This window comes from Podospora bellae-mahoneyi, chromosome 2, assembly GCF_035222275.1.
Source record: "Podospora bellae-mahoneyi strain CBS 112042 chromosome 2, whole genome shotgun sequence".
NCBI classification, from domain to species: Eukaryota; Fungi; Ascomycota; class Sordariomycetes; order Sordariales; family Podosporaceae; genus Podospora; species Podospora bellae-mahoneyi.
This window is the reverse complement of record NC_085881.1, coordinates 1,612,725-1,631,913: the sequence shown is the minus strand read 5'-3', so window position 1 is coordinate 1,631,913 and position 19,189 is coordinate 1,612,725. Positions and strand designations below refer to the sequence as shown.

Sequence of the window (19,189 nt, the reverse complement as noted above, 5' to 3'; positions counted from 1 at the left end):
TCGCACCCGAGGGACCCCAAGGGCGAGCATGTCCCACTCAGGAGATCGTCGTTTATATGAGGGCCACGAGTCTGCTGCTGAGCATGCCTATACCGCTAGAAGAAGCTGACCTGGCTTGAAACAAGCCAGCCAGCCTGATGAGTGGCTTTCGGTCACTAATAATTTAGCATAGAGGGGGTAAACAAAACTGCTGCTTGGGCGAGTCATGTAGGGCACCTCCCGGGTGAGGGTGATATGGGCTGCATCGATATGAAAGTTTGTTCGGCGTTGTGTTCGGTGCTCGGATCAGGTCTGATGATGCTTGTCTGATTAATATTTGAACGACCCTGTACGGAAACTCGCGGCTCGAAACAGGCTCCTGTTGACGGTGAGGGAGCGTGGGGCTGGCTTGTGGGATTTCATTGTGATGGCGGCATGCACACACAAAATGGCTCTTGACCATCGGCCACGGCCCAATCGCAGGACGTCAAACCATGTTGTCTCCGGTGCAGGGATCAAGATGGGCTCCCGCAGACGCCACCCCAACGTCTGATGGTCCTTGCTTTTTGGAGAGGATGCGGATGGTGACAGCGCGAGACTTGCAGCGCGGCCCGTGCTTCACCACAAGGCCCTGGTCGACCGCCCTATGTACGTTGTAGCCATGGGAACGGGAACTCCGTTCTGAGAAAAGACTGGCGAGACGAGGGGCACAACAAGGGGCCGGTCGGATCATGTAGGTAGCGTTCCTGATTTGGGGCCGATAGTCATATTGGCGTTGATAGGAAGGAGAAATCCAAAACCAGGTTGCCAGTTGGGCTTACTGCCTTGCATCAGCCTGCTGCAAAGTGGAAGTGTGTAACTTGTTGTATCGAGGTTTCTGCCGGCCGGGGCCAGGGCCGGTGCGGTGTTTGACTGCAAATGTGGTGCTGCTTTCCAGATTTATCGTAATATCAGGGCCTGAGCGGTGAATGGTGACAGAAAGTACCGAGAACTGGTGGCTAGGGCGTGCTAGTGTGCAAATCTTGCGTACCGGGTACGAAGCTGGGGCTCCCTGTTTTGGGTGGTGGCAGTGGTACGGAGAAACTTTCCATGTCAGCAAGCGAGTGAGCGAGTGCAAACTTCGTCAGGGTGTTCAGCAGATCGGCACACTATACAAGTGTAGTGTAATTCGGTATCGTGAATGCAACAGCAGGGTGGATATTGCTCTTACGCAGGAGAGACAATAGTGCTGAGGAAGGGCTCCGCGATTCCCGCAGGTAGTACTCTGTAGGTAGGATCCATCGACTGACCGAGGGACTTTTTTCCCTTTCTCTTTCGGCTACTGTCCTAGTGAGTGGATGGTACGGAGTATGGTTGATGCTGACTCGAAATGTTGTTGCGTGTCCATGCGGAGACTTCAGAAATGATGGAATGGCCTCTTCCAACTGCAGAGAGGAGGAGGCTGAGACGTGTGCAGGAGGTACCTCCGTATAGTTCTGCGCTTACAGCGTTGTTCCATGTCGAATAGTCGGGCGGCCAATAAGACGACCAGAAAGACGGAAATAGTGTCTTGCCCGTTCGATCTTGGGGCCGCTCCTAGCTCCGTCGCTCGGCTGTCGATTCGGCGAATCAAGTTTTGGGTAACCAAAGTACGTACCGGGGGATCAAGGGGTGGTAGGTACTTGGAGATTCGAGAAGACGTGGACGGCATGACACTTTTTGTTTGAGAGAAAAAGAAACCAAGAGGAGAGATTGAGGGACTGGGACTGGGACTGGGACTGAGACTGAGACTGTGACTGTGACTGTCAGCCAGACACGAGTGCGGAAGCCGGAAGTAGGCAGAAAATTGCAGCTCCATCTGCTGACCACCTCAGCTTTTCGGGGTTGTGTCGTGACATTGCACTATCTGCTCGGTGGTGCTGGCTCTGGGCAAAGTTCACTTTCTCAGGTTGGACCTTGTGGGGAAGCGATCTCACAAAAGGATGGATCTGAGATGGCACGGACGGGCCTTGACACTGTGTTCTCTGATTGGTCGAGGGAACTTCAACGTCGTGTGCACTGGGCAACAGGGTGTGTGAAAAGGAGTGTCTCCATCAAGCCAATATCGAGACGCCAAGCCCCTCCCAGGCTGGGCCGAGCATGGGATTAAGTGGAAAATCGGGGTCTTGACCTCTCTCGTTTAGCAAAATTTGCATCCCAACGCCCACCCACGCAACGCCAAGTTTCATTTTTTGCACCCCCCCTCTTTGCGAAAGTCTCCCTGGCCAACCGGTCATCGGCCGTTTGCGTTCCAATTCCGTTGCCCTCCAATGCTTCCAATGCCTTGAGGTGGGAAGGACTCACCAGCATCCGCGGAAGGGTGTGGGATGATGTTGTCCTCACTGAGACGGTAATTTCAATGAATTTCACTCATCTGTCGGTCAAACGTCACATGGAACTGTTCTCCATGGCCCCGTTTCAACAGGCATTTTGCCTGCAACACTGGCGCCCAGTCGCATGGTTCTGTGGAGGTTCTGTGGAGCGCGGCGGTCGGACCGGCCATTCTTGTCAAGGTCTTTCTTTTTTCTGCTCGTTGCTTTTGGCTTGCTGACTTTCTTCTCCTGCGCAGCCGACGAAACGGAATGCACACTGCCGAGTGTGTAGTGTATCCGTACTCATCACTGATACTCGCGTCACTGGGACATGGTGAGAAAATGACCACGACGATCGATGGTCATGCTTGCTCTGTACCAAGGCCCCCTAGTGCTCGAGGAGAGTGACTGCTGAAAACGCCGCATCCATAGGTCAGCAGCCAGCCGGACAAGTACAGAGCGCGAACCAGCACCACCAGGAGCAGCACGATAACCCCCCAGCCACAGCTTTCCGGTCAGCGCCCACGCGCCTCAGCGCCAGGCCAACCTTGGGAATGTTCCATTTTGGCCGAGAGCCCGAGCCCTGGCGTTCCGGTGGTCCAGAAGCCATGCCAGGCTATCATCGTCGGTGGGGCAAACTGGTCACCAAAGAAACATCACGAACGACCCGATTTCGATTCGAGAAACAGCCCAGCAGCAAGCCGTAAAAAGACTCACAATTCGGGGTACAGGGTACATTGTTCGAAGTGGGCGTCTGTGGCACCCAACAGCTGACTTGATCTGTATCATCACAGTCTCTACCGGAAGACAGGTTTCTTTTCGCCGTGCTGTGTCTCTCTGATGGTCACTGGCCAGGCTGATCAGAGAAGGTCACCTTCTCGTGCGCCTGCAAAGTGTTTCGACGAGTGAGCCGCGCCGCCCTAGAGTCTCACGCCCCTACATCCAGACAGTTCACAGCGTACACCCTCCCCCTACCGCTACCGCTACCGTACACCTCAAACTGATCCTGGCTGATCTGTGATGAGGTCTCTCACCCCTCCTCTACAGAGCGCCGCGCCCGCCCGAGTCTCGGAACACTCACTGCAATCCGCCCCGGCGCTCCCTCCAAGCCGCCTTCTTCTCACGCTTCTCTTGCGGTGCAGGGATGGCCCCCTGGTTGCCAGATGGCGGGCATGTGCATGGGTCAAGCCGCCGTGTGTGTCTCCGCACTCCACAGCGTCTGAGGAACTCGTTGCTTTTAAGCCGAAAAAGGTATGGTGGGCATGATATCAAGACTTATGTGGTAAAAGGTACCGAATGGCCTGGCCTTCCATCCCCTTTTTATTTTTTTTCGATCCTGCTGTCCACCACTGCAGGCACGAGAATGGAACCCCTCTCTACGGAGTGGGAAAAAAAAAGCGAAAAAAAAAAGAGAAGAGAGCAGATAATGACGCTACTGTCGTATCTTGGCCGCTGCTCGCGTCAAAGCTTGCTCGGTCACGGACGAGCCAAACCTTTTGCCTTCTCTCTTTGAAGAGGTCACCACAAATTTGTCAAGGTGTGTACTTTCTTACTTGAGGATACACCCTGGTCTAGGGCCAAGCCAAGGCCGTGCCTTTGATGGCGGTTGTGTGCCAGTTTCTGCAGTTCCTGTTTTCGCTCAGCCGCCTTTTGTTGAAAGGAACGGGGGGAGGCCGGGGTTCGGTTTACCTTCCCACAGGTGCTGGGGTGTTTTGCTTGGCTCACTTCTCCCCTTCTCCCTGGTGTGGGTGCCGCTGGGAAGGGAAAGGCGTCCACTGGCGTCCTGTTGGACCACCTGCGGCGCGCACGCTTCTCCTCTTGTCGGGGACGCTGGGCCGTCATTTCACTCGTCAACTCCTGGGTCACCCCTTGTGCCCTGTCACCAAGTACCTCCCGCCCAGAGGTTACGCTATTTGCTACTCCGCTTGACCGCCCATCCTAACCCAAATGATACTTGGTACGGAGTTTGATACCGTAATACAGACACGCAATACCACCATGTGCTATGGATGAGGGTGATCGCGAGGGATGCCACCACCACCACCACCACCATCATTACCATTACCACCAGCCCCGACCCACGGCCCCATGTCCCACGTCCCACGGCCCACGGCGAGGAATGAGGTTTTGGCTTTTGCCCCTGCAACCCTGTCTCGGGACCTCTCTTCACTTTCAGTCAAACCAAGGCTGCTCCTGCCCACATCTGCATCTGGCCATCTGCCCATCTCCCCCATGAGTCTCCATACCACCTCCGGCTTGCAGCTAGACAAGAGGCCGAAACCCTTTCATCAGACCCTCTCCAAGGGTCGGGTAGGCTAAACAATCCCTGCGCGTACATATGACGCAGGCCTGCGAGAGGGACAACCGGAGCCAAAGTCATGGACAAGCTCGGTTGACACGCAGTCTCGCACACACAGCGTGCCAAAGCGGCACCGGTTTGGCTTCTCATTCTTATTCTCATCTCCCTCTCCACGCCAACATGGAGCTTCGTCTTTCCCAAACTAGGTTTGATTTACACCTGGGCTATTTGTGCCCTTCCCTGTTCTTGTTGATTCCCTTGTCAGACTTTGACTCTGCAAAAGGAACTTGACACCCATCACAATCTCTCTTCTTCCTCCCTATTCCAGACCAGATCTCTTTTTATATCGAGACCATACCAGCCTGATATAACTTGTCTTCTCTCTCAACACCCACACACCAACAACACAACCACTTGATGTCTTACCGGTAGCCAGTCAACATGGTGCCCGCTATGCTCAACGCCCACATGGGAGGTGTTCTCCCTCACCAGCTCTCTCAACACCAGGTGCCTCAGGCGCCCCAACCTCTCGACTATCCAGTTGACTCGGCCCTGCTCAACGAGCTCTCGAGGCAACTTGGCAGCACGAAACGGTACTCTCAGCACGTACCACAATATGCTCAACGGCCAAACAACGCGATGAGGGTATCGAAGCCTGGGAGTGCCAACAACAGCCCCCGATCATCGATGCAGTCCAGGAGGAGGACATTAATTGGTGAAGGTTTCCACGGACGATTCCCACCTCAGCAACAACCACAGGCCGTCGACCCGACTTATCTTCCCACCCCAGTTCCCGAAGCTTCAAACGAGTCTTTCTACGGACAGGAGGTCAGACGGGCCAGGCCGGTCAGCTGGCATCCTTCTCCCCAGTACTCGGCTCAGACTCAGTTTTACCCACCACAAACCAGTTCGGTGCTCTGCTCGCCCTACCCAGCTTACAGCGAGGCCGAGATGCTGGCGACCATGCACCAGTTGCCACCAACACCGGCGGTCTACTCGGGCTACGCATCTCCCGCGGAAGGATTCTCGCCGTTGTCTCTTCCGTATTCGAGTTTCAGCTCCCAACAGCCCGTCTACTCGCCTCAAGTTCAGGCCCAGCAACCGGCCCCCATGTACCAGCCCGCACCACCAGTCACGACCGGAGCCATGGGTTGGAACGCTTACCCTACTGCCGGTCCCACTCAGAACAACGCCATGATGATGCCTGTACAACGGCACACTGCTCCTCCCACACCAGAGGACTTTGCCTGCCCTCCACCGCTCAGCTTCAACAACTATGGGAGTCTCGAGACGACGCCATCCAAGGTGGAGAGCTTTGTTTCTGCTCAGGCGGTGCAGGTTCAGGAGGACGAGGATGAAGAGGAAGGCGAGATTCTTTACGGCATGGGTCTGTATGACCCTCCCAGCCACGCTCAGCCGGACGTGCACCGGTCTACCATCTTCTCTCTGCTTGGTGGGCCTGCTCCCACTGGCGATGAGAACAAGGGCCTAGGCCTCAAGCTTGAGGAGAGCTGGGAGCCTCCTGCCAGCGACGACGAAGAGGAAGAGGAGGATGGCGAGGGTGATGACGAGTAATATTGTTGTACTTTTTTTCTTTCTTCCCTTTCACATTTTATCACTGCATAGCGAAGCAAGGTTTTGGGACAGCATATATGGGTAGCATTTACACGGCGTTTTGGCTTTAACGGGAATGTATAAGTGCATAGCAAGGGAAGGCAATGGGAGGAACATCTACACTCAATGAAGAGGAGATATCGGGATTGAGTCTCACGACTCCTGGGAGGAAGGCAAGACAAGAACAGGAAGGGGGCATACACACAAGATTTGTAAAAGGTACCTAGTGTACACGACTTTGTATCATTAGGCTTTTTTTTTCTTTTCTTAGGGGGGGGCTTTTTTTTTGGGCTTTTTTTGCCGACAAATTCAAGAAAGGACTAAGAGGTTTGATTCGGCAATGGCCATTGTTCCAAGTAATGCGTATGTGATCCCCCGAAGTGATGATGATGGCTGCTTACAAACTTTTGGCTATTGCGGAGCTAAAATTCAGGGGGTAAGGGGAAACACGAACAGCGAAAAAAACACAAGTCGGCAACCAATGGCAAGCCACCCCATTTTTGCTACCCCACAACCCCAGAAGCTGTCCCCAGAAAGTTTGCCCCTCAACCCCTCAGTTGAATTGATAAAACCTTGGGCGGCCGTTATCGGAACAAGTCGCCGTGGATAAGGTAGAGCTGCAGGTTGTAACACACGGCAAGTGAGTCAACCGATTTGTTTTCTCAAGCTTCAACTTTTTGTCTTGTTTTAGCAACTGGGGGAGAACTCTGAACACCTCACAAGAGCTACCACGGAAAAGATCAAGATGGCTTCTCAACAGTAAGTTCAACACCATTGATATCTTGTGTTTGCCCCACCGTGAACCACCTCGTGATCCCTACCCAGCCTTCCAACCGACCAAAACATCACGATGTGGTAAACCCAATCATTTGAAGCCATAATACTAACTCTCAATGTAGCAAGGTTCTCATGCTCGGCGCCGGGTTTGTCACCCGCCCGACTCTTGACGTCCTCAGCCAGGCCGGCATCCCCGTGACTGTTGGTATGTTATTTCTGTCTCCTCTCGTATCCAACTTCCCCACCAAACCAAACCTCTAACTTTTCCGTCTCCCCTTAGCCTGCCGCACTCTGGCCACAGCCCAATCCCTCTCCTCGGGCGTCCCCAACGCCACCCCCATCTCCCTCGACGTCTCGGACCCCACGGCCCTCGACGCCGAAGTCGCCAAGCACGACCTCGTCATCTCCCTGATTCCTTACACCTTCCACGCCACCGTCATCAAGTCGGCCATCCGCAACAAGAAGAATGTCGTCACCACCTCGTATGTCTCCCCCGCCATGATGGAGCTCGACGCCGAGGCCAAGGCGGCGGGTATCACTGTCATGAACGAGATTGGTCTCGATCCCGGCATTGATCATTTGTACGCCATCAAGACTATTGATGAAGTTCACAAGGCCGGCGGCAAGATTTTGAGCTTCTTGAGCTACTGCGGTGGTCTCCCTGCGCCGGAGGACAGTGATAACCCGTTGGGGTACAAGTTCTCCTGGTCGTCGAGGGGTGTGCTGCTGGCGCTGAGGAACACGGGCAAGTGGTGGCAGGACGGGGAGGTGGTGGAGGTGCAGGGGAAGGATTTGATGAAGACGGCCAAGCCCTATTTTATCTATCCGGGTTTCGCGTTTGTGGCTTATCCCAACAGGGACAGCACTATTTACAAGGAGAGGTACAACATTCCCGAGGCGCAGACGGTGGTGAGAGGGACGCTGAGGTACCAGGGGTTCCCTCAGTTCATCAAGGTGTTGGTGGACATTGGGTTTTTGGAGGAGACCCCGCTTGATATCCTGAGCAGGCCTGTTTCTTGGAAGGAGGCCACGCAGGCTGTCATTGGGGCGCCGTCTACGTCTGCTGAGGATTTGGAGAAGACCATTCTTGCCAAGGCGAGCTTTGAGAGTGAGGAGGACAAGAAGAGGATTGTGAGCGGGTTGAAGTGGATCGGGCTGTTTTCTGATGAGGCTATCACTCCCAAGGGCAACCCGTTGGATACGCTTTGCGCGACGTTGGAGAAGAAGATGCAGTATGAGGAGAAGGAGAGGGATCTGGTGATGCTGCAGCACAAGTTTGAGATTGAGCATGCGGATGGGAGCAGGGAGACGAGGACGAGCACGCTGTGCGAGTATGGCGTTGTTGGGGGGTACTCGGCGATGGCGAAGACGGTGGGTGTGCCCTGCGCGGTGGCGGTGAAGCAGGTGTTGGAGGGGAAGATTAGCCAGAAGGGGGTGTTGGCGCCGATGAGCTGGGAGATTTGCGAGCCGTTGATGAGGGAGTTGGAGGTGAAGTATGGGATTACTATGGTTGAGAAGACTATTTCTTAGACATGAGGTTGAAAAAGAAGTGAAAACCGGAAATGAGATACAGGTAGACAAGGAACAGAAAAAAAGTGGTAGCAATGTTTATAGACGGACGATGAATGATGATTTCATTTGATGATGCATGAGCTGAGCTGAGCTGAGCTGAGTGGGTGAGTGATGAGATGAGATGCGTGATGTGAGTGAAAGCATTTGCTGCAATGAGAAGTACATGACCTGTTCAACAAGAAGTGAAACTTTTTGTTTTCACTCAGTTAAATTTCATGCGTCGAGAGTATTGGTGTCGTGCACCGACTTAGACCTCATTTCCCCATTGGGGTCGTCGCTTTTGCTCACAATTTTCCGCCATGCCAGCAAATTTTTGACTTTACATCTCACGTCTCACTCACCACCACCACCTCTACCACTCTCCATCATCACCCATCTCTCAACCAACGTTTACATCCTTCTTTGCTTACATCGCTCGTATCATTCCACACACCGTATTTCCAGCAACCAAAAGGGGAAGGGAACAAAAATGGTGCAATACATCCACACCCCCTACCCGTCCCGCTCCTCCCTCCTCTCCCTCCGCTCCCAATTCTACCCCCCCCCTTCCCTCCCCCTCGAGATCGCCACCCAGCAAAAGCAGGAAGCGGTTGACAGAGTGGCGCTTTATACGCACCGCGGCTCGTGCCCGCATTTGGTGGAGTCGACTGCGCTTCTGACGGCGGTAATATTGTCTGATCAGGCGGGGGACACGAACACTAGCACGTTGAGGGCGGCGTATGTGGCTGCTTTTGGGAGGTTTGTGACTGGGTTGCTGGATGGGTGTCAGGATAAGGTTAGGAAGCAGAGTATGTTTGATCTTGCGAAGGGGGTGGGGTTGCCGGCGAAGTTTGTGGAGCTGAGGCATGCAGGTGTTCATGAGGGTATGCCTGGGTTGGGGAGGTTGAGGAGGGGGGTGGAGGAGGGGTTGGGGTGGATTTATCAGTACTATTGGGGGAGGTTGGAAGGGGGGGAAGGAGAGGAGATGGAGATGGAGATGGAGATGGAGATGGAGATGGAGATGGAGATGAAGATGGAGGGGGTGGAAGGGGAGGGGGATATAGGGGGGAAAGAAAAGGTCGAGGGGCTGGTGAAGAGGTATTTGGAGCTGGGGGACACGGTGGGGGAGAGGATTAGACGGGATATACTTTGGGAGCAGATCAGGGGGTGTGAGAGAGGGGTGGTGAAAATGGTGGTGGAAAAGGTTGCTGGGGGGACGTCGGATGGGAAGGTTGTTAGGCGGGGGATGGCGCTTTCGAGGTTGTTGGAGGAACAAGGGGAGGGGTTGGTGGTTGAGGGATCAGACAGCATACCTCAGATGCGGGAAACAGTACCCGGGACCACCGAGGACGTCAAGATGGCAGAGGCAGAGGTGGAAGCTGTACCGGAGCCAACAACTATCCAGCAGCCGCCCAGAGAACAACAACGGCAACAGTCTTCGCCAAGCTGGGTGTTGTATGACGAAAAGGAATGGGTTCCCAAGCCCATCGGGGTTGTGTAAATAGATACTGATACCCCCCGGGAAAATGAGTACGAAGAGGGTGGTCACGTGCAAGCTGCTAAATAGACAGTGTTTCTCAATGGATTGGTAATCGGTCCAATTAGAAGGCGGGAATTGGTGATAACGTCATGAAGTGTCAAGTACCCCTCTTACTTTGAGTCTCTCAACTTTCACTGCTATATGTTCACTGCAAACTCAGCGGTGTTTTTGGTTTGTGTATCACACTCATGAACGCTTTCAACGCAGCAAGGCGTGTTATTTTTCAGAGCCATAAGAAGAGCTTTTTCCCGGTGGTGAACACTGTGAGTTTCTCGAGCGGGTGAGAGATGGGATGGGAAGGAGGTTACTGATGAGTTGAGAATAGCCAACATACCGCAAGATGCATATCCGGTCTATTCCTATGTGTATGTCTCCTCAACTTTGTTGAGTTTTGTTTTTTTTTTTTTGGGGGTGGGGGCACGGTGGAAAGGGGAGGGGCAATTACTGATGATGAGTGTGGTTATAAAGGGGGCGACAACTACGCCTATTTGGTGGTAGACGATAAGTCCAAAGACGCAGTCATTATCGACCCGGCCAATCCCCCGGAGTACGTTTTTACCCTTCCCTCCCTTTTTATCATGAACAGCCACCAACAGAGGCAGAGTCCTACCCGTCCTTGAAGAAGCTATCGCGAACAAAGAGATTAACCTCACTGCTATCGTCAATACCCACCAGTCAGTACATATCTCCCTGTTTACACTCCACCGGCATCTACTAACCCCCAGCATATAGCCACCGTGACCACGCCGGAGGCAACGAAGCCCTCCTCTCGAAGCTCCCCTCCAAACTCCCTATTATCGGCGGCCGGGACTGCGCCCACGTCACCAAGACCCCGGCCCATAACGAGACTTTTACTATTGGGGAGAACATCAAAGTCAAGGCCTTGCACACGCCGTGTCACACCCAGGATAGCATCTGTTACTTGATGGAGGACAAGGAGACGGGGGACAAAGTGATTTTCACGGGGGACACGCTTTTCATCGGGGGTTGCGGGAGGTTTTTTGAGGGGACGGGGAAGGAGATGCATGAGGCGTTGAATGTGGTTTTGGCGGGGGTGGGGGATGATGTTAGGGTTTATGTGAGTGCCTCTTCCTGGGTGGTGTTGGGGGTGGGTGCTAATGATGGGACAGCCCGGACATGAGTACACCAAGTCGAACGTTAAATTCGGGGTGTCGGTTCTCCAGAGCGAGGCTGTGAGGGCGCTGGAGGCGTTTGCGGATGATTGCAAGGAGACGCAGGGGAAGTTTACGATTGGGGATGAGAAGGTGTGTTTTCTCTTCCCAGACATGAATTAGGATGCTAACATGCCCAGCAACACAACGTCTTCATGAGACCGCAAGACCCCGCCATCCAAAAGGCAACTGGGGAGACGGACCCGATTGCTATCATGACGAAGCTCAGGGAGATGAAGAATAACTTCAAGTGAGTGGGCAAGAGTCAAGTCACGAGCAGGCAAGCAGGAGTTGATAGCTTGTAGGGAGCCTCAAACACATAAACTCTAGTTGCAATCAAAATGATTGATTTCTAGGCAAATAAATGTCTCCTTTGACCCCAATCACCCCGCCTTTCAAGAGACGAGACGCAGGAGCCCCAGGACATACGATTCCAACGGGAATGGCATGTTTTGTGTTTTAATATTGCTTCACTGTCCACACTTGATTCGTCCTGGGATATGTTGGAGACGACAAGCTCTAGCAAATTTTGAAGCGTTTTGTTGAGTAGTAATAAAAAAAAAGAAAATGAGAGACCTACCGTTTTCTCGACGATCCTGTGATTGAATATCGGTATGAAGTAAACGACATGAGAGGATTCGAGAGAAGCCAGCATTGCGTTTGGAATTCTGCTGGCTGGGGAAGTCTGTTGATGTCGAGGAGAGAATTCTGCTTGCAAAGAAACTCGGATTTTTATGGTTCGCTTCTTTTTTTTTTTTTTTTGGTTTAGTCGATGCTGCACGTGACCAGGCGAGGAAGCCGCGATTTTGGGTCCCACTTTGTTCGCTCCCCTGTCGATTGTGGTTCTCCACTAAGCTATCGCTGCCAGCGAGCTCGAGTGATCGCGACAAGGCCCGGGTTTGTCGCAAGCGATTTCCGAGATTGTTACTGCCTTTAATATCGTTACAACAGGTGGGAAAGGGGGGAGTAAAAGTCAAAAATGGTACGGATATATCCTGTTCTTTGTTGGAAAAGGTGCTGATGATGGTGTGTGAACAGCCACCCAAACAATCCCGCCTCGCAAAAGAGCACAACGTCACGCCTCAGGAAGAGGCAGAGATAAGAGAGGCGTTCAGCCTGTTTGCGGAGCCGATGGAGGGGGAGGGGAAGGAGGGGGTTATTCCTACTCATGATGTTAGGAGGGCGTTGATGTATGTTTCCTTTTTCCATATCCCATCCCTTCTTGCTGACGTGCATAGTGCCCTCGGCCTCCCCCCGACCTCCCCCTCGGAACTAGCGGACCTTCTCTCTATCCTCGACCCAGACGAAGAGCTCGGCTACGCCACTTTTCCCAACTTCTTCGCCGTCTGCGCGCTCAAGATACACAACAAGTCGCACTCTTCAGAGGAACACATGGCCGAGGTGGACGAGGCGTTCGGGCTTTTTGCGAGCAAAGGGTCGAATGCGATTACGTTGGCGAGTTTGAAAAAGGTGGCCAAGTTGTTAAAGATGGAGGAGGAGGTAAGCGAGGAGGTGTTGAGGGATATGATACTTGAGGCGAATGGGGGTGCGGGGGTGGGGAGGGGGGTTAGGAAGGAGGAGTTTGAGGGGGTTATGAGGAGGGCGGGGGTTTGGAGGTGATGATTGGGGGAGGGTTGGTTATGGGAGATAAGACGAAAAAAGGCTCAAGACAGAGATGGCCGAGAGAGAGGCTTGGGATTAGAGAGGCTTTGGAGGGCATGTTGATGAAAAGCGAGACCGACCACGAAGACGCAACTGCTCTTCAGGGAGCAAGCAAGGAAGGTCGAGCCAAGAAGATACGAGGAGGGGAGGGAGCAGCACCTTGGGGACATCTGTTGGCCCTGAGCAAAACGAGAAACCTCAACAGCTCGAAGAATGCTGCTGATGAAAGCCGTGCCGAGGATTGGGATTGGGGAGGGTCACACGCCTAGCTTACACATAGCTACAAGCTGGTACCGGGGAGAGCCATATTGGCGAGATAAACCGGAAGATAACTTCAAATGCTTTATCTGTACATATTCACCTCTCAAACGAGGAAAATACCGACCCTTCACGGGATTTTTTTATTTCTTCACGTAATCGAAACCATGCCAAACGCCGCACTAGATGCACGAAACTAGACCAAACTAAACATCTTTGTCACCCATTCCATTCCTCAAGAAGAAGGCGGCACCTCCCTAATCTCGGGCGCCTCCCCAGCCACAGCCTGGACCCCCTGAGCAGCCTTCTCAGCAGCGGCCTTCTCCCTCGCCTTCTGGGAATCAATCACGGCCTGCAACTCAGGCGGCACTTTGAACCCGGCATGATCAGAGTGCTTCTTGTAAAAGTAGTTGTCCGGCTTGGGGGTGAGCTCAGGAGGGAGCTCCTCGAGCACGCACTCCAGCATGGCGTCGATGGACTTTTTCTTGGAGGAGTCTCTGTGCCAGATGGAGATGAGATGGGAGTTGAATCTGACCGAGAGGCCGACACCGCAGATTTGGTCACCTATATTTTGTTTCATCCACATCAGCACATGTTGTATGGAATTGTTGGGAAGGAAATGGGAGCTTACCCTCCTCAAGCACACTCTGCAACTTCTCCCCTACAGCCAACAACTGCACCCTCGTCCAAACATCCGGCCCGTTCCCCTTTGGCACTCTGAACGTCCACGACCCTCCCAGGATGTTTCTCCTGTCTTCCCAGATCGGCTTGAACCCCACCTTGAACAGGTAAATGGACTCTTTCATCCGGATCTGGTCGACGGGGGTGTTGTTTGCGTAGCGCCAAAAGTCCTGGACCGACTCGATGGTTGTGCCGAGTTGTTCCAGGTTGGAGTGGTACTCCTCCCCTGGGTTGGTGGAGGTTGGGGGGCGGTCGAACCAGACGTTCCAGTAGTGCTGGGTGGGGAGGGGACGCATGGCTTTGAGGAAGTTTCGTTTGGCGTCATCGCGTTGCTCGGCGGGGGTGGTGACGGAGGGCGAGTTAGGGTCTGTGGTTGATTGGGAGAGGGAGGAGAGGCCTCGGGTGAAGAGGCCTAGGCCTGGGCGGGGGTTGGGGGGTTGGGACATTGTGATGGTTGAGATGGGGGAGTTGGTAGGTATGGTAAGGTGAGGTTGGAGGTCGAGCTGGGACTGGCACCGTGGGGCTCAGTGCTGGTCGAGCTGTAGACCGATACTGTGCGGCTCAGCAAGTGGACTCGTAAGAGGCGAAGCTGTCTCCTTCGGCGGGCAGCGTTGGGGATTGCTTGCTGCTGCGGGTGGTAGCGAGAAGGGAAAGCAAAAACGAAGAAAGAAGCAGGAGAAGGGTATGTAAATAAAGAAAGCTTCGACAGCTGGCCGGATCTTCCTGCGAGGCTGCGGCGAAAGGGGCAGAGGTCAAGGGGACCGGGTCTGTCGTTTCAAGGAAGATCACCACCCCGCCTGGTAAAAGCTTGGGGATTCAAGAGGCGGTAAAATGGGATGGCAGTTTTGCTTTCCCCGTCCAAGAAAGATCACCAAGATCAGATTCGGGAGCCGGGTTGCTGGTCAGGGGTAACGGTTGACGACCCCGATGGAACGTTGAGTCCTTGTCGGTCGGGGTGAAGGGTCGAAACGAGGGGTTGGGGCCGGCCAAGGAGAATCAAAGAGGTGTGTGCGACAATAGACCACCACCCACTCAGCTGAAGTGGTTGTGGCAGATGTGGGGATGCAGCTAGAGGTGCTTACCCGCTGCTGCCAGTTTCCAGTGGCGATAGCCGTTAACAAATAGACGAGTGGTAGGCAAAAAACGGATATCACTGAGGCATCAAGACAAGAGAGTTCTGGAGACAGAAAACAATGGGCGATGTTCGGAATCGACCTTCAAAGGAAGCCATGTGGAAGACCGTCCCGAAGCACGAGGGTCCCTTGTTGAGCGGCTCGAAACAGCCAAGTGGATCTGGAGATCAATGGGCAGACCAATCACGAGAGCCAGGCCAGCTTGATACAGGATATACGGGATATATCCTGTATGGGACCAGACGTCTTCGAACGTGGGATATAGCTTGGTCGATGGCTGAAGGTCTGGTCGATTGTTTCCATGCAAGAGTCGGGGAATTATTGATGGCTTCTTGGCTGGGCGGTAAGAAGGGAGGATCTCCCGAACCTCACCGAAAGACGGCCATGATGGTGTGGTTAGGTGGTCATCGAGATACCCGGGCCTTTGTGTGAGCGGATCTCGGCGTTTTAAGGCAAGCATCACGCTAAGTAACTCTGAGCGCCGTTCATCTCATCGATGAGTGCCTACCGGACCTGTGGGTATCTCCAGTCATCATCAGACTAAACTTCTGCAGACAATCCAGGAGACAAAGTCATCAACTGAGTCACTGGTGATGATTATAGTCGAGAGAAGCGCAATGACGAAATCTGTCAGCGGTTCCCACAAGCTGAAACAACACGCTGTTTGTTTCAACAGGGGCGGGAACATCTGACAGTGGGGCTGGTTCTGGGCGGTTTTGGTGCCCGCTCCACCCGCTGTCCGCTGTTCCGCTGTCTTGGGCGCTTCGGAGGCTGAGCCGTTGCTGATCTTGCTGTAAGTGAGTAATGAGTAGGCCAGTGACTGCTGCAACGGGCGGACTAAACAAGGAGAAGAATAAGAAGCCATCTGCGCGTCCACGTAAGAACAATGGTCTGCAGCCTGTGGACAACAGACGCATATAAAAAAAAGTGAGCAGAGACATGTGCGAATGGCGGGGCAGAGATGAGGCTGCTCGCATCGTAGCGGGGCAGTGGCATGGTGGTCTTGGCAGGTCCTCTGCGTCTCGCTGGGTCGAATTCGACGGCCATTCATGGTCAGCAGCGAGGCCTGCTACGTGGTTGGCCATCTCATAACGTACTGGTTGTCTCTGTATATACCGAGAGACAAAGCAAAAAGATCTTGGGCTGATCTGGTCCGGGTCAGGCAGCCCGCAACCTGCATTTTCCGGGTTTTCGAGCCACCCAACGGCCTGGTATTCCGTGTCAGTTCCCACCAACACGGGGCATCGGTTGGGCCTCGATTCGACATCGAACAGAAAGACATTGCCATTCTGAGCAAACTCACACACCGGATCCCCCATGTGAATTTCATAGCATATGCGGGGCCTGTCCCATGGCAGACCAAGGCAGGGCAGGGCAGGGTGTGTCATTGTCACTGTCATTCGACGTGTGGGGCATCACGACGGGAACTACACACTTACACGCTCGCTCACTTCATGCAATGGAAGAGATCATCTGCCCATTCAATTCCTTTTCCGATATCAGAAGCAGTGTCAAAGTGGTTGGCGTTTTAGGGTTCAGCCGGTGTTTTTTTTTCTCCAAGCCTCCTTTCTTTCAAACAGTGGAAACTCTGGGCCGAACCGCTGCACTCAACGGGCTCTTCTCTTGCTAGTTCTGTCAACTGAAGGCCACTCTTTGTTTGTTGCGTTATTCAGACTGGTCATTGTCCAATTGTTCCCTCGGACGTCCAAGGCCATTGGCTGATCTCGCCCGCCTTGTGCTGATAGCTGGGTCGATGAGATCCATCCCAGACAGCCACGACAGCCATCACCTGCACGACATTTTGCTCCCACAGTTCCCACTTGGACGACTTGCTCGCACTCCTCCACAATACTTCCCACTTGCTTCCACACAACCATTCATGAGAGAAGCCCCAATTCCATCTCACTCCCACCCTGACAGCTGGCATCGGGTACCAATTGGCTGTTTTCATCGCAATCAGCCCCATCTGCTTTGGAACACCACTCAAGGGTCAGAACAACAGCAGGCTTCAGAACATACAAGTCCCGACCAGGTATGAATCAGAAGCCTTTTCTCTGCTCAGTCGAGTTTCTTTTCTTCCCAACCATCTTTCGTTTTTGGAACCAAGCAAGACCATATCAAGCAACTTTTCGGATTCATCAGTCTTCCTTGGTTCACTCACGACCACCCACCCACCATCTCTTCCTTCGCTCACGATTTTCTTTTCGTTTCCTCGCGGCTTGCTTGAAATGGCGACCGCAGTATCTTCGCGTGCGGGCGAGTTACCTCGTGGGCATGCCGGCGTTGCTGGACAACTTCCCCGTTCGCGTCGAGGCGAGCAGGTTCACCTGCGCGAGGGCGTCAATGTCGCCCTCAAATACTTCAACACAACCGATCGTGACGAGATCAAATTGTTGACTTCCAAGGCAAAGAACTGGGCGGATAGATACTACAAAGGCTACAACTACGCCTTCAAGAGACCAACTGCTCTTCTCAAGCAGTACCCCAACCTGTTCAACATGAACACCCAAGGTTCGTTACCACCCTCTCTCCCCAACTTGTGGCCGAAACCTATTGACTAACTCGCAACCTTAGCACACACCCGGCTGGAACAACAAACACCAGCCCAGACCGCCACGCCCGAGCCAGAGTCGGGAGATGCTCGCGAGTTTCGCCGTTGGGAGAGGCAGGCCATCCCCTCTGAGCCGTTCCCAGAATTCACCGAGCCCCTACTGGCTTCCGACGAGCTGATCAACGAAGCTCTTGAGATGCGCTCTTGTCGATCGTCTGATGGTGATGCTGAAGCCAGCAAGCGAGTCGACGCCGCCATGCTTTGCCAATCCGGCCTTTTGGAGAAGCTTCCTGAGTTCCTGGGCCAGCTTGCTCGCGTCGATCTTGATCTCGAGACTAGACTTGCCAGCAACCCAGAGTCTGATCCAGTTGGTGACAATGTAGAGATCACCGAGAAGCCGACTTCGGAGCTGGAAGTCCCCACTGAGCTCACAGAGACACAAGCCCGCCGTCATGGTCGGCGTGTTATTTTGCCCGGTGGTCGCCCGTTCAAGCTTCCCGGGGAAGAGATCGAAGACGGCCGCAGTGCCGGCAAGGCTGGCGGTGCTGAGAGCTGCACTGTTGTTTCCGACTCCCAGGACCCCTACGGCAGCGGTGACGAGACGGATGCCTCGACCTCCACCACGGCGAGCCTCCGTGTTAAGCGTAAGCGCAGAATGGACACCGTCTCGGACGAGCATTTCCAGCCCAACAAGATCCGCATTCAATACACCGCGCCGCTCACCAACCTCGCTCGCCAGTACAAGGAGATGTTGGCGGAGCATGCTCGCCAGAATCCCGATGGCTCTTCTAGCGACGCCCTAGCGGACCTTGAGTTTAAGATGCCAACTCAGGAGCGGTCGCCGAGTGTGGCGAGTTTGACAAGCATCCGGGTCATCAAGATCAAGATTCCCGAGGGTTGGTCGACCCCGGAAAGCTCCCGGTCAGGGACTCCCACTGAACCTTCGCCGCCAAAGGTCATTGTTCTCGTGAACCCTCGCTCGCGTTCACCATCTCCTCCGGCTGTCGCTTCTGCGACGCCTTCCCGAATCACCAAGATCAAGGTTGTCAACTCACGTGGCAACCCTCCAACTGGCTCTGTCAAACGTTCGGCCTCACCCACCAAGATCACCAAAATCAAGGTGACCAATTTTCGCCCGACCACCCCTGTCGACTCTGCCAGTCGCTCAACGACACCAAACCGGATGCCACGTATCAAGGTCATCAACCGGAAGCTCTCCCCCGAAGCCCTAGAGAAGGCTTTCGAGGTAGCGCAGGAGAGGTCGGTCAGTCCCGAGAGCAGCGGCGTGCCTTCGCCCTCGGGAAGCACTTCCAGCAGCAACCTCGAGATTGCTCGCTCGTCCTCGTCTTGCTCCAACACTTCGCTCGACTCGACCTGGTCTGCCACTTCGAAGAAGACCACGCGGATCAAGTGGGCCAACAAGAGGAGTTCCCCTGCTCCCTACCAGAGTGCTCCCGACCTGCCGGCTTCGTCAAGCTCGGAAAGGTCTGCTAGGCCTATGACCTTCAAGATCGCCAAGCGGCCCCGCGTCAAGAGCGTTGGGGAGGCTGATGTGCGAGCGAGCAAGCTGCGGTCAAGTAGGGTGTTTCTGGTTGATGAGCTCGACATGGCCCTTCATGACCTCTAAAGACCATGTTTAAAC

The 19,189-nt window shown here is 54.0% G+C and overlaps 7 protein-coding genes across 7 annotated transcripts; 6 read left to right on the top strand and 1 right to left on the bottom strand.

Moving 5' to 3' along the window:
* Positions 1–5,049: 5,049 nt before the first annotated feature.
* Positions 5,050–6,183, top strand: QC761_203560 (uncharacterized protein; the record flags this gene model as incomplete). The annotated part of the gene is made up of 1 exon (XM_062876088.1): positions 5,050–6,183. One exon carries the CDS (start codon positions 5,050–5,052, stop codon positions 6,181–6,183), a length of 1,134 nt encoding a protein of 377 aa, XP_062734649.1.
* A 484-nt stretch (positions 6,184–6,667) lies between these two features.
* LYS9 (saccharopine dehydrogenase (NADP+, L-glutamate-forming)) lies at positions 6,668–8,652 on the top strand. The gene is made up of 3 exons (XM_062876087.1): positions 6,668–6,981; positions 7,122–7,204; positions 7,280–8,652. Exons 1-3 carry the CDS (start codon positions 6,968–6,970, stop codon positions 8,527–8,529), a joined length of 1,347 nt encoding a protein of 448 aa, XP_062734648.1. The 5' UTR covers positions 6,668–6,967; the 3' UTR covers positions 8,530–8,652.
* A 40-nt stretch (positions 8,653–8,692) lies between these two features.
* Positions 8,693–10,051, top strand: GLO2_2 (Cytoplasmic glyoxalase II; the record flags this gene model as incomplete). Its single annotated transcript, XM_062876086.1, has 1 exon — positions 8,693–10,051. The coding sequence occupies one exon, from the start codon at positions 8,693–8,695 to the stop codon at positions 10,049–10,051; it is 1,359 nt and encodes a 452-aa protein (XP_062734647.1).
* A 133-nt stretch (positions 10,052–10,184) lies between these two features.
* On the top strand, positions 10,185–11,843 carry GLO2_1 (Cytoplasmic glyoxalase II). Its single transcript, XM_062876085.1, has 7 exons — positions 10,185–10,353; positions 10,416–10,455; positions 10,559–10,637; positions 10,693–10,764; positions 10,823–11,168; positions 11,221–11,355; positions 11,403–11,843. The coding sequence occupies exons 1-7, from the start codon at positions 10,279–10,281 to the stop codon at positions 11,514–11,516; spliced, it is 861 nt and encodes a 286-aa protein (XP_062734646.1). The 5' UTR covers positions 10,185–10,278; the 3' UTR covers positions 11,517–11,843.
* A 218-nt stretch (positions 11,844–12,061) lies between these two features.
* On the top strand, positions 12,062–13,310 carry QC761_203530 (uncharacterized protein). The gene is made up of 3 exons (XM_062876084.1): positions 12,062–12,244; positions 12,301–12,452; positions 12,501–13,310. Exons 1-3 carry the CDS (start codon positions 12,242–12,244, stop codon positions 12,880–12,882), a joined length of 537 nt encoding a protein of 178 aa, XP_062734645.1. The 5' UTR covers positions 12,062–12,241; the 3' UTR covers positions 12,883–13,310.
* Positions 13,311–13,335: 25 nt separating this feature from the next.
* Positions 13,336–16,190, bottom strand: QC761_203520 (uncharacterized protein). Its single transcript, XM_062876083.1, has 2 exons — positions 13,814–16,190; positions 13,336–13,746 (listed from the first exon to the last, which is right to left on the bottom strand). The coding sequence occupies exons 1-2, from the start codon at positions 14,307–14,309 to the stop codon at positions 13,418–13,420; spliced, it is 825 nt and encodes a 274-aa protein (XP_062734644.1). The 5' UTR covers positions 14,310–16,190; the 3' UTR covers positions 13,336–13,417.
* Positions 16,191–16,749: 559 nt separating this feature from the next.
* Positions 16,750–19,174, top strand: QC761_203510 (uncharacterized protein; the record flags this gene model as incomplete). Its single annotated transcript, XM_062876082.1, has 3 exons — positions 16,750–17,028; positions 17,408–17,507; positions 17,571–19,174. The coding sequence occupies 3 exons, from the start codon at positions 16,750–16,752 to the stop codon at positions 19,172–19,174; spliced, it is 1,983 nt and encodes a 660-aa protein (XP_062734643.1).
* Positions 19,175–19,189: the final 15 nt, after the last annotated feature.